The 13,102-nt window shown below is 42.5% G+C and overlaps 2 protein-coding genes across 2 annotated transcripts; both read right to left on the bottom strand.

Annotated features, from left to right (window-relative positions):
- Positions 1-871: 871 nt before the first annotated feature.
- LOC136493057 (putative 12-oxophytodienoate reductase 13) lies at positions 872-3,311 on the bottom strand. The gene is made up of 4 exons (XM_066489090.1): positions 3,081-3,311; positions 2,465-2,745; positions 1,941-2,090; positions 872-1,650 (listed from the first exon to the last, which is right to left on the bottom strand). The coding sequence occupies exons 2-4, from the start codon at positions 2,466-2,468 to the stop codon at positions 1,010-1,012; spliced, it is 795 nt and encodes a 264-aa protein (XP_066345187.1). The 5' UTR covers positions 2,469-2,745; positions 3,081-3,311; the 3' UTR covers positions 872-1,009.
- A 2,742-nt stretch (positions 3,312-6,053) lies between these two features.
- LOC136493058 (uncharacterized) lies at positions 6,054-9,535 on the bottom strand. The gene is made up of 7 exons (XM_066489091.1): positions 9,384-9,535; positions 9,024-9,092; positions 8,818-8,922; positions 7,866-8,688; positions 7,667-7,752; positions 6,868-7,078; positions 6,054-6,389 (listed from the first exon to the last, which is right to left on the bottom strand). The coding sequence occupies exons 2-4, from the start codon at positions 9,066-9,068 to the stop codon at positions 8,587-8,589; spliced, it is 252 nt and encodes an 83-aa protein (XP_066345188.1). The 5' UTR covers positions 9,069-9,092; positions 9,384-9,535; the 3' UTR covers positions 6,054-6,389; positions 6,868-7,078; positions 7,667-7,752; positions 7,866-8,586.
- Positions 9,536-13,102: the final 3,567 nt, after the last annotated feature.

Consider the following 13,102-nt stretch of genomic DNA (forward strand, 5'->3'; position numbering starts at 1 on the left):
TCGATATCTGGGATCGATGTTACTGAGGGATGGAGATATTGATGCAGACGTTAGCCATATAATCAAAGCAGGGTGGATCAAGTGGCGACAAGCTTCTGGCATTCTCTGTGACAAGAGGGTACCATAAAAGCTAAAAGGCAAGTTCTATAGAACGGCGATTAGTTCGGCTATGTTGTATGGGGCAGAATGTTAGCCTACAAAGAATCGACCTGTTCAACAACTGAGTGTTGTAGAAATGCGTATGTTGCGATGGATTTGTGGTCACACAAGAATGGACCGAGTTCGGAATAAATGATATACGTGATCGCCTAGAGATAGCACCAATTGAAGAAAAGCTTGTCCAACATCGGTTGAGGTGGTTTGCCATGTCCAAAGGAGACCTCCAGAGGCACTAGTGCATTGTGGAGTCCTAAGCCAAACTAATAATATGAGGAGAGGTAGAGGAAGACCGAAATTAACATGAGGGGAGGCAATAAAAGATATTTGAAAGCTTAGGGATATACCTAGAGATCTATGTTTGAATAGGAGTACTTGGAAAGCAGCTATTGAAGTGCCTGAACCGTGACTTGGGGCTTTTAGTGGGTTTCAACTGCCTACCCTAACTTGTTGGGGACTGAAAGGCTATGTTGTTATTGTTGTTGTTGTTCTTCTTCTTCTTCTAAAAAACCCAGTTAAGCCAGGTTAGGAAACTGAATAAACCTGTTTCCCAGGTATCCTCGCTGTCGCTAATGATGTAGCAAGCTTTCTCCACACTCTAGTCTCTATGCAAGACGTAGCGCATACTCCAATTGTAAAAATGAATGCATATCTCACTTTTTAAGGAGTCATTTTTTAAGTCTGACCATATAAAGAAGTACGACTATTTGTAACATGTAACGAGTATCATTAGATTATTAGTAAAATATATTTCTATAACAAATATTTTGAGATACAAATATTCATACAGTTCATTCTTTTTTAGGACCGAGGAAGGATTAGGACAAAGGGAGTAGGCAATTCAGATCATCCCTTAGTTTTTCATTGTTTTGGTAGATCCCTCCCCGTCTTGGGAGTTCAGTGGTTCACAGTTCTCAAGAAATGGGTAATCCGTGTAGCCAACAACAGGATCATCGGTGTAGAATGTTGTTCGATCGTACTTGTTCAGAGGAGCATTCAGATGGAATCGCCTCGGCAGGTCAGGATTCGCCAAGAATAAGCGGCCGTATACAACCATGTCAGCATATCCATCAGCTACAACTCTGTTCCCCTCTTCCCTGTCGTAACCTCCACCAACCATGAAAGTTCCGTTGAAGGCCTTCCTCATTTCGTGCAGCCTGTGTGGGATTTTCATCTTGCCATCCACCATGACCATCTCAGGTTCCACCGCACTGCAGTACATGATGTTGTATCTGTTCAGCTCCTGAGCCATGTAGACACCCAACCTTTCTGGGTCCGAGTCATGGCAGCCAAGGTAATTGGCATAAGGAGAGAGGCGGATCCCCACACGGTCTGACCCAATCTCAGCCACCACAGCACCAACTACCTCAAGGGCAAAGCGACAGCGATTCTGTATGCTGCCTCCATACTTGTCAGTGCGGTCATTGACACTGTCCTTCATGAATTGCTCGAGAAGGAAGCCATGAGCACCATGGATTTCAACCCCATCAAAACCTACATTTGATACGTGTTATGATTCTGATCACGTAAGGTCCTTGTACATGTTTAAGAAGGTACAGCAAGGTAATAAAATATCTAATCTTTGTAATCGAACAAACCAAGAACCTATAATATTTGTAATCAAACAAACCAGGAACCTATCTTACAGAAATTAACTACAATTTAAATTCTATTTTTACAGCATCTAATTATTATGAGCAAGTAAATTTCATCCTGAAAACAAAGAGTAGTGATGCTTTTTCTTATTTGCCTTTTATTTTCTATTATGTTGACTATCAGCTTACCAGCATCCACAGAATTTCTTGCAGCAATTCTGAAATGATTGATTACATTGGGGATCTCTTCTACGGTTAAGCGTCTTGGGATGGGGAAATCCATGTGGTCATCTTCATTCTTTTCCACTGGCTTATCTGTGCTGGAGATGGGTTCTTTCTCTGGTAATAAATAAGAAGGTAACCATCCCTCAGAGTCATTGGTTCCAGATATTCAAAATCAATTAAGCAGACTGACTAAAGTAAGAGATGTCAATGAAATAATTCAATTTTCAGTTCAGTTTTGGAACACAGGGTAGGTGAGGCTGCTGTGGTTGCAGTTGCACCAAACCTGAAAAGATTTCTTGTAAAAGATACAAGATGGCCTAAAAAAGGCTTTGATGGAACCACGAACACTAAAATTAAGTTTGAAGCATTTTGCTGCAGGTGGAGGGTAGTGTCAAGTGTGACATGAGCACAGCATTCACCAAACATCATCACATTCATTATGGTGGTTAATAGAAGGAAATAGAAGGGGTCAGGTAAGAAATGTTTACCCATATCAGATGCTCTTCCTACATGCCAAATCTGGCAGAAGAATATTCCACCTTTTGCATGCACTGCATCCACAACAGGCTTCCAGGCCTCTACTTGTTCCTTGGTCCAAATCCCTGGGGTGTGTGGAATTAAACCTATCCCTTGAGCATCAGATGACACCCCTGTGGCTTCAGCAATCAGAAGACCACCCTCTGTAGCCCTCTGTGAGTAGTACAGTATGGCATGCGATTGTGGAAGATTGCCATATGATCTGGCTCTTGTTAAGGGCGCCAACACAGTTCTGCATGAAGATGAAGAAAGTGATCATAAAGAAGACGTCACTTAGTTCTTAGGCATGATAATTGTTTTCCTTTCTTCTGCGTGTACAAGAAAAGCCTGTATCGGACATCCATCTTAGACATGTATTTCTCCAAGAGAATTCCAGTGCAAGTGGCAATTAATGCAAAACAAACTATTTTATAAACCGAAGAAAATTAATCTCCATAGCAGAGCTGGAGCAATTTGCAGGTCAGTAACACAACTGATGCATGAGAAAGTTTGAAGAGCAGATGAGAGCAAGGAAATTGACATACCAAGTCATCCAAGTCTACTGAAACTCTAGCATGTCTAACTAACCTGTGTGAAAACCTGAATCTTTCTGTTTCATAAGGACTCAGAAGAGGTATAGATTCCTATGATTGCTTCCCTTGCTCCTCAGCTGCTACTCCCCAAGAGGGGCATGGGAGTGGTTTGTTTTTTTTTATGTCTACCACATTACTTACCAATATGATGGCACTCAAAATACAACAGAGACTCTCAGAGCCTAACAGATACTATATAAAGGCAAAAAAGATGCTGGTGGGGAAAGGCAGGTAGGTAGGACATAAATAAATTTCCAGGGTACTAATGCTAAAGCACAACTGGACAAGACTGGTTGTTGAGTGTTAGACGGTAGTATGTCATGCGTGTGTATGGGTCCAGCGCTAGGCTGTTTAGCTGGCCGGCCCTGGTTAGTGCCGAGGCCGAGTACCGAGCTGTTGACAATGCCGTTGCAGAGGCTACCTGGTTGCGCCAATTGTTGCCTGAGCTGCACACCCCTTTGCGCAAGACAACTTTGATGTATTGTGATAACATCAGCACCGTCTACATGTCTTCGAACCCCATTCAGCATTAGCGCACCAAACATGTGGAGATCGATCTACACTTTGTTCGGGAGCGTGTTGCACTTGGTGATAGTGTGTATGGGTCCAGCGCTAGGCTGTTTAGCCAGCCAGCCCTGGTTGGTTTAGTCAGAGAGATGAGAGGAGATCTCAGAGAGAGTAGATATGCAAAGAGATTGTAGGAGATCTTGACTGGTGTTACTTCTATAAACCACAAGATCTCCTCACCCTCACCTATGTAAAGCTCCACTTCTCTGAATCAATCCATCATGCAATTCCACGCAATCTCTCCTATGTAGGGCCGGCCGGCTAAACAGCCTAGCGCTGGACCCATAGACACGCATGACATAATACTGTCTAACGTTGAGGTCACAGGTTCGAATCCCCATTCTACTTTGAAACGTATTCTCTTTTTTTTGTTCAAAATAAGTAAAAGGAGAAAAACAAGGCACAGGAATCTCAGATGGTTTTAACCGCCTGTTGAAATATAAGTTAATCAAGTGATTTTTCTTTGTAAAATTAGGAATCATATGAGAAAATCTTACTGATGTCAGATTCTCTTCCAGGATAGCAAATCCGGTGAAAGAATATCCCCACACTTCACAAACACAACATTGTCAGCTAGCTTCCAAGCCTCTAGTTGTTCGAAGTTGCACTTATGCCTTAAGATTCAGATGACAAACATGTGGCTTATGTAATCAGACCTCCCCATTTAGTCATTTGCTAGCAGGGCAAGACTGCACTATGATCTTTATCTTGACGAACATGCGATAAATAAAGGGCTTGACCTGCCAGTTTGTTATTCAGTATGCCAGTTACCAAGTTGACTGCAATACAAATACGTACTTGACCTCTCAGTAGATGATAATCCATCCAGGAACAGATCTACTGGCAATGTTCAGCGGATCCTATCCTGCATACTTGTTCACCTCAATTTGGCTGGAACCAACTCAAACTCTGAACGGAACGGCCGACCGCTGCTTTCTCAAGGCAAGGGACGCAGGCAGAAAAAGGGCAGTTTTGTTCTCGTCCGGTCCTTTTCGCTTGAGCTACTTTTCAGCCATGGAAAAGTGTTTTTCTCTTACGACATTTCAGCATAAGCATGAACATAAGTTAAATTTCAGCATAAACAAAACAGGGTTACGTATTTCCGGATGTGCCCGGCGGCCGGCGCCACTGCAATTTGAAGAGTCAGCGCACTGACGGACTGAGCCTTGAAAAATGGATGGATTCCTTGTCTCCCTTTGACCTTTGGCTATGACCGGCGGGGAAAACGGACTGGTGGGCTGCGGCGGAGGCGTCACTGCATACTGCATCCGACCGGCTGCTATCCTACCAACTAACTACACCACCAACCTCTGCAACAGCAATGCAAACTTAGTAGTCTATTCGTTCGTTCCTAATTAAAAGTCGTTCAGGCTTTTTTATCTAAACATAGGATATATCTAGACGTATAGCAAAGCTTTTAAAAAAAAGTATTTAGACATATTATATATCTAGACGTATTGCAAAGCTAGCTATCTAGTAGAAAAGGCTGAACATGTTACTTGAAGGCAGTGTACATAAAAAAAGCCTGGATGCCTGCTAACTGCCATCATGTCTGCCTCCAAAACTCTCCACTCGTTGGTCTATGATTCAGGATTGCATCATGCCCATCTCATCTCGGGCCTTGGAGAACCAAACGCCACGCCCCTCACTTTACATGCTGCCATTTGATCAGGACGTCTGTACACGCACTAGTTTAGTTCCTGCACATGCGCCGCCCAAAGCGCCAAATGCAATCATGTGTGTGACGATACAGGATTGCAAGATAATAGATAAACACAAATATCTAGCGACAGGGATAGCCACATATAAGCAGCCTCCCGCAACTCTCAAGTCCCAACCACACAACTGCTTGTGACCTCTTATACGAGAAAATAATAAAGAGAAAAAGATCAGCAACCCAGCCTCCAGATCCTGGGCCTACATTTGCCATATGTAGCTATCAACAACACTTGGTAGTATATCAAGTAACTCGCTCTTTAGTCGAAAGTACCCAGTCAACCAGACACAGCAGGTCCTAGACGTTGAATATAAACCACAAATCGCAACCACACAGGGTCTAGCTGGCCCACAAGTCACTATCAGAAGAAGAAAACATGGCCTTGCTGAAATCTGGCTTATGCTAAAATGCTGGGAGCTGAAAAGTACTACTGAAGTAGTGCTGCAGAACAGGGCACACATGCCATTCAGCGACAAATTAGTCGCTGGTGAGGGCTCCATCACCATCAATTACATGAAACCAACCTGCCACAATATCATGGGCAGGATAAAAAGCGGATGTATTCCAGAACTGAAACCCCACAACCACACTTGGTATATTCCAGCTCACTCAGGCACTTTCGGTTTTCTGAAATGTATTGTGTCAAGACTGAATAGCGAAGACAGGACACAACATTGCACCGTGAAGCGTTAAGAACACTGGACTACTATTTCCACCGTTTCTAACTTTTTATGGGGTTTACACGATGTGTAAGATGGCAAAGTGCTTAGCCAGAGCAGAGCACTGTTCTGATGAGTCGCAACACATTCAAATTTACATGCTACTTGGCTCCCACCAAGAAAAAGGTGGGACCCATTTCTAATGCCCCCAACAGCTTCAGTGAGCATAGGATACAATTCTTGTACTACAGCATTGTATCCTGTTCAAAATTTGAACTTGTTCAACCATGAATAGTGTTTAGAAGCCTAACAGAGCGATTCTGTGTTGAAGGCACACACTTGACGCCTGGAGTGGTATCACCTGCAAGAAGTGCCAAGTGGGTACCAGTTATTTCGTCGCGATCTTCCAACTCAAAAGATGTTATGAAACAAAATAGCTAGAGCACACATGGAGTCCAAGCAAACGGAATTATCTCAAGACATACCCTATGGTGGGGTCGATTCAACAATCAAGATCTTGTCTGAGATGCATGCATAAAATGAAACTGCAACTTAAAGCTCCTCGCAAATTCTAATAATGTTCAGAAACGGTGGATGGCAAGGGCATATGCTAACTTACAAAAAGATGGCAAGGAATTAATTTTCTCAAATATGCATGAGCACTGCGTATCATTGCATTAAGAAGATTGACAAGGAATTGGAATTATCACCAAAAACTTGACAAGTTTTTTCTCTGTTTTAACTATTCGACCACGATGGAAAGAATATTACTCTAGGAATTTTTCTCCTTTGGATCGAATTAGAAGGCTGACAAAAAGAACTTGGAAAAACAATGTTACCTTTTCAGCCACTTTGGTCTGCCAGGCTTCTTATTTGTTGTTGTTGGTACAGGGTCAGATTGAGATGAACCAGATTGAAGAGTACAAGAGTTCATTCTAGAATCATCAGGTTGACTAGCACATTTCAACAGAAGTGACAATCCATCCAAACTTTGAATTTCTTCACGGAGAAAGGGTCCTGCTTTTAGATCATCTGCATTTAACAACGAACCTGCATGTCCAAAGCATTTGATACCACTCATTACAAGTCATGAATATCTGAATGTCTAACAATGTGACAACCATGAAACTTTTGTATAATAACAGGGGTGAAATAAATAATTTGCATGTGTGTTAGGTGGGTGGGTTTGGGCCGTAGTGTTGTTTTTCTTTGTTTCGTGTGCGTGTGGATGGGGTGGGGAGAAAGGCATGGCACTGGAATCGACCTCAGTTAAGATACAACAAATATTTGGAACATACAACTGAGAGGTAATTATTGTTTCTTTTCTTAACTTGGCACTAGTTATTATGATGATGCATAAATGATAAGTGTATTTGTTAGTTTCACGGAGACCAAGAGCCATTTAATCCTCATTGGTCCAGCCTCATTGCTCACTGTCATTTATCTTAGTATATGAAGAAAGTAAAAAGTTCAAACCATCACATGAACAAACGTAATGGATTTGAAGGTTCAAAAACAATATGGATGCATCAAAAATAAAGAAAAAGAAAAAAGAAGAAGAGAGATAACAAGCTTGCTGATTAAGTCATTCATAGTTACCAAAATTCTTACGACAGAATGGTTGCTCAGATGACTGACCTGTGAAAAAAGATGAAATTCCCATTTTAACAGAGTAGGTTTCATCTTCTCTCCCTCTATTGACCTTTTGCTATTGCTGCTCCTCTCTGAAAGGAACAGGAACATGATGGTTTGCAATACAATGCTCAGTACCTTGCCATTCTCCAAGGTTAGTCCTAGTGCATTTACCGGATGCTTTTTTTTTCCCTAGTGCGCTTACCTGGTGCTTTTTTTATTTCCTCCAGTCCGTTTCTGGTTATCAAACAGCATATATTTCTGTTATTACAGTAATGGAAATGGTGAGTTTCCTCGTTTAAAAAAAAAGGACAAAGGCTAACAGCCTAACAGTCCTTGGCCTTAGATGGCTTTGAAACAAATGTAAAGAATTCAAAGATGTAATAACAAATAGTGGAACAAGAAAATGCATGACTAAATGCAATTTCCTAATCAGACAATGAGCCATGAGCCTTAACCATTTTCTGCATGTTGATGGCTGCTGGTAGGACTGCACAGAACAAACACAGCCTCCAGTGGAATTAATGTGACATTCCAATAGAACTGAAAATTTTCTGGGGAGTCATATTCTAGAATGTTTGTAGGAGGTGAACATAAAAAATTAAAAAGCCTAAAAGGCTTCAATTCAATCTTAAGTTCATTCAGTAAAACATAGTGCAAACATTATTCTTTGTCTGCTACTGTGCTATATACAGCTTCCAGTGCTACTGATAGAACATTAGGTTGTTAATCCTCCTTGAGAGTCGACCAACATAAGTAGCATTAACACAGGAATGAGTTCAGAACAACAAAGTTCATTGTATTAATTAGAGCCTCTAGCTCATCACTAGCAACCATTTTGAACAGTAAAAATGTGCACACAACCAAGGCTACTGGAATCTGACAAAAAGAACATTCAAATTCATGGCGCCACCCTCTCTTCCAAGTTAGTGTTCCTTGTTTTCCTCAGCCATTTCCCTTTTATAGGCCTGCAACCGTTCTTTAAATTTCTTGCTCTCCTCAAAGTTTGCCTTCCTCTTCAAAGCTTTCTGAATTTCACAAAGAACAAAACAGCATTTAGGGAAGCGGAAAACCAACATCATCAGTTCCCACATAGGAACAGATAAGAAAATGTCATCATCAATTCTCACAAGACCCAAAAGAACAAGAATCGGTACCTCCTGCCGGAAGCACTGGTCTAGCTTAATCTTAAGATCTGTGCACTCGCCAAAGAACTTCTTAACCGGGTGATTCACATGGCACTTCTGGAATGCTTCGATAATCTGGGTGATAAGTGGACATTAGCTGCATGAAAAATTGAGCAAAATACAGATTCCAACCACCGAAGCTTTAAACATAATCAGACATAAGCACATCCATATACCTCAGCACACATAGGATGCCTGTGTAAGGTTAGTGGGGGATGCATCTCCAGGGATGTTTAAACGCAAGCCTGCATGATCGCTGACCATGTTAGACAAAGAATGGGAGTTCGATTCAACAATCAATTTTTTGAAAAACAAAGTAATTAGTAGCTATTCACACAGTAAACAAAATTAACAAATCCGCGATGGATTTGGAGTATCCAGGGCGGACCCAGCAAAGCGCATGGGTGTACACCCCGAATTTTTTTCCCCAAAAATAAATCGAAGTTAGTAGACATAATACTACATGTACACTACACTTAATTTGATCAGATCCCAATACAAATAACTAAGTTAGGGGAAGATAAGGGTAGGCGTACCTATTGGGTGCTCGGCGGCGGCGAAGGGTCCGACGACGACGACCTGGGCACCTGGCGGGCGGCGGCGGCTGTCGCCCAGTCGTCGCCACGACAGAGAGAGAGAGCGCACGCGGGGGGCACTCCGAGAGAGTGAGCGTACGGGGTAGGGGAGGTTTTTTTTAAACTCATAATATACTCCCTTCTAAATTGCAAGACGTTCTAGATACATTATCTTCGCTATAAATAAATTTAGATCCTAGTACTATACATTTATATCCTAGTATATACTCTCTTTATCTCAAAATAAGTATTGCTATAATATTCGTGCTGATTAGACTTTTTAAATTTGACTATATTTATAGAAAATATTAGCACCATTTTTATCTTCAAATAAGATTATTATAAAAATAAATTCAATAACCTTTATAATGATTTATATATTATAAATATTAATATTTTTCATATATTTGGTCAAAAGTTGGAAGTGTATGGCTTCTTAGAAAACGAGAACGACACTTATTTTGGTACAGAGTATCTAAATACATATCAAAAACTATTCTATCTAAAAAAAAGCCAAAACATTTTATAATTTGAAACATAGAGTGTATATATTAAATCATTGAAAACATAGTACATGAGTTAGGGATAGAAATCCCAATTACATAAAAACGACCACCTTAGATCTGGGTATGAGATTTTAAGGGCCTGTTTGGTTCTCGTCCTGGCCTAGGAGCCACGGCCAGGCTACGCCATCCAGCCCCCTTGGGATGGTTGCCTAGGAGGCAGGAACCAAATAGCCCTAACTGCTCCCGATAAAAAAAGCGTCCAGAGAGTAGAGCATATCGATATAAGTTTAAATAAGATCTCTGATATCAAATCCCACAAAAGCTTCGGATGACCACAGCTCGGGAGACTGAAGACCTAATCTGGCATAGGGGGTGACAACAAACGAGGAGGACACACCTACTAGCCAGCACGAGGCAACCACTGTCACCGCCCAGGGTGACGACAAGCACGATCATCGCTGCAAACGAAGCCTATAGCTTGGGGGGTCCCACCAGGGACTAACATCGACAAGGACAAGGAGAACACTTAGAGAAAACCAAGAACTTCAGTTGCTGAAATGTCGGTGAACGAAGCTCAAAAACATCGATGCTCCAGGACAAAACTGCTAGTGACTCTAAGATCTAAAACTTAGCTAACTAAAAACTAGAGAAGGTGGTCGGATGAGTTGGGTCGGTTCGGTGGGGTTTGTTGTACTCACCACCCTCTCGAGGGAGGGGGATTTGAGGATGGGAGAACAAATTAAAATGCACATCGATAGGGACTTGCTACCGAGTGGTCTAAGAACAACTCCAACTAAGCCCTCAAGTTTAACCCCTATCTTCTAAAATGGGACCCTCTATCATGTTTCAACCCTTCTCACTACACTGCAACTAGTCTTATAATTTTTTCCCTACTTTACAGTATATTGTTGGCCCAGCTCATCGGCCCCACTTGTCATCTTGGTGGAAAGAGAGAAAGAAAAAGTAGGAGGATGAGGGGCTCCTATGTCTGGGGTTTCAAGAGAGAGAGGACTGAGAGCCCCTCATCCATCAGGAGTTGAATAGGAGCTCGATTGCAAAGCTTTTTCGTGTGTTTGATCTCTTAAAATAGGATGAAGATTCAAGTAATGTCTTGATTGGAATTGCTCTAAAGCATCTCACAACTAAAAGCTTCTAGGTAGGTTAGTTAAGAGGGGATAACCTATATCAGATAATAGGTTTTGCTTATTTTGTTTCCTACTCTCTAAAAGACAACTAGTAGTATGCATGACAACAATGTGGCTTTCCTAACTGGGTTTGTACTGTGTTACGCCTTTACCATGGCACCAGTGTGCATGAGGTATTGGTACAAATGACTTAATAATTAGATTGCACATTGGATGAAATTGAAGACCACATATAAGAGGACTGACATTATGATTACCACAAGGTTTGTGGCTTGCTATTCTTTCGACCCCTTTCAATTAAATCCTTTTTCCTTCTGATTTTTATATCGAGGACAGTCAGGTCCTTGTTGACGGTCGTTAACATCAATCATAAACCATCAACATAACTTGTATAAATGCATAAAAATGATCACCAATATAGTTTTAGGGGTTTAAACTAATAAATTCCACAAGTTTTGGTGAATCTATATTTTCAGTAGGGTTTATCCAGAAAACCGTCAAGGTGGACCCAAACGTCAGACTTAATCGCGCTTAACCGCGGCGTAAACAACTCTAGAAGGTTCCAGAAGACACCAGAGGACACCACACCAAAGAAGACTACACCTACAAGCTAGTCGGCCTATGGGGCTACCTGTCAGCCTCTGCCTCGCTACGTCGGTTCTCCATCGCCTTAAAGATCGTATCTATGCCATTTATTCAAGTCAGTTTGATCCGAGGGTCTAGAATTGACGATACCCCTATATATATCGCCCTGTACCCCCTCCCTAGAGACATCTTTAAAACCCTAATTTATATCTCTCATTTAGATCAACACACACCAGGAGGATTAGGTCTAGAACTCTTCAACGTAGTAGATTAGTAGCTCAGGGGTGAGGGTCGAGTTGGGCTCATGCTCAAGCTCTGGATCTAGTCTTGGAGGCTTAGCAAAGCCTTGTATCTTCATGTCAGTGTTTTGTAAACCAGACCTAGTAAACTTATACGATTGCCGCGGATGCTCTAGGAAGATGATGGTAGCATCCAATAGACACGAGGATTTATACTAGTTCAGGCTGGAGCCCTACGTCTAGTCTCAGATATGATCGAGTGCAGTGTTCCTCGCTTGAATGCTCTAAAGTTCTTACAATGGGGTTAGCAAGAAAGATGGAAGAGATGAAGGTCCTATGATAGGCGAAGGGCTGTCCGAAGGGAAGCTCTAGGAGCCCTGCTATAGTGGTGAATGAATGGAATGGTAGAGGATTCAGAAGGTCTGGAGAGGGTGCTCTGGTTACTCTTATATAGAGTTTAGGGCCAGGGCGCATACAAAGCAGGAGATTCTCCCGACTGAAGGGTCAAGAGCTTCAGGGAGGTCCTAGCTAACTTGGCTTGCAAGCTACGCCGTCTTCTGGTGCACGTCCAGTCATGGTCTTCTGGCCGCATTGCGATAGGGTGTGGCATGGTGCTACTATGCCAATCGTGGTGGCACTGTAGCCTTAATGATGATTCGTTAGCCGTCATGTGCAACATAGTGTCTATCATGGACTTCGTCATCATCTCCTAGTTCCTAGGGGTGTCGTACCCAAAGTAGGTAGCTGCCCTAGGTCGTCGATTGGTTGGTTGCTTCGCAGGGCCGAGGGCCATGACCCCAATCGTCAAGGTTGGGGCGCTCTGTCGGTCTGGATGGCTTCGATAGTCGTGGCCTTCATTGCGGATCCCATCCCATAGTCGGTGGGACCGTATATCCATATCACCGGGCCATGTCTGGTCAGTGGTCTTTGTACCAGTTATGACTGTTTTCAGGCAGTGTTGTCTTGTCCGTGCGGCGTGGCACCGGATTGGTATCTAACCGAGCTGGGGTGATTATTGCCCTCTCGGTCCTTCTGGGTTAGTGCGGCGTGCTTGCTTTTGTTAGAGCTAGATCGCTTGGCCAGACTTGACCTCTCCCTATCTCTTTCGATGGCCATAATGGGGAGAGGTTGTGTGCTTTGCGAACGCCACTGCGACCAAGGCTGGAGGAAGAGGTCGTGGCTAACCCTAGCCCTTTGCATCTAAC

Source organism: Miscanthus floridulus, chromosome 11 (assembly GCF_019320115.1).
Source record: "Miscanthus floridulus cultivar M001 chromosome 11, ASM1932011v1, whole genome shotgun sequence".
Taxonomy (NCBI): domain Eukaryota; kingdom Viridiplantae; phylum Streptophyta; class Magnoliopsida; order Poales; family Poaceae; genus Miscanthus; species Miscanthus floridulus.

Excerpts from the sequence above, each read along its gene's own strand:
- LOC136493057 (XM_066489090.1), bottom strand. Across the intron at positions 1,651-1,940 it reads AAGAAATTCTGTGGATGCTG|GTTTTGATGGGGTTGAAATC; the intron begins GTAAGCTGATAG and ends TATCAAATGTAG.
- LOC136493058 (XM_066489091.1), bottom strand. The coding sequence starts at position 9,068 with ATGCATCCCCCACTAACCTTACACAGGCATCCTATGTGTGCTGAG. Across the intron at positions 8,923-9,023 it reads GGCATCCTATGTGTGCTGAG|ATTATCGAAGCATTCCAGAA; the intron begins GTATATGGATGT and ends CTTATCACCCAG. Across the intron at positions 8,689-8,817 it reads ACCAGTGCTTCCGGCAGGAG|AAAGCTTTGAAGAGGAAGGC; the intron begins GTACCGATTCTT and ends TGTGAAATTCAG.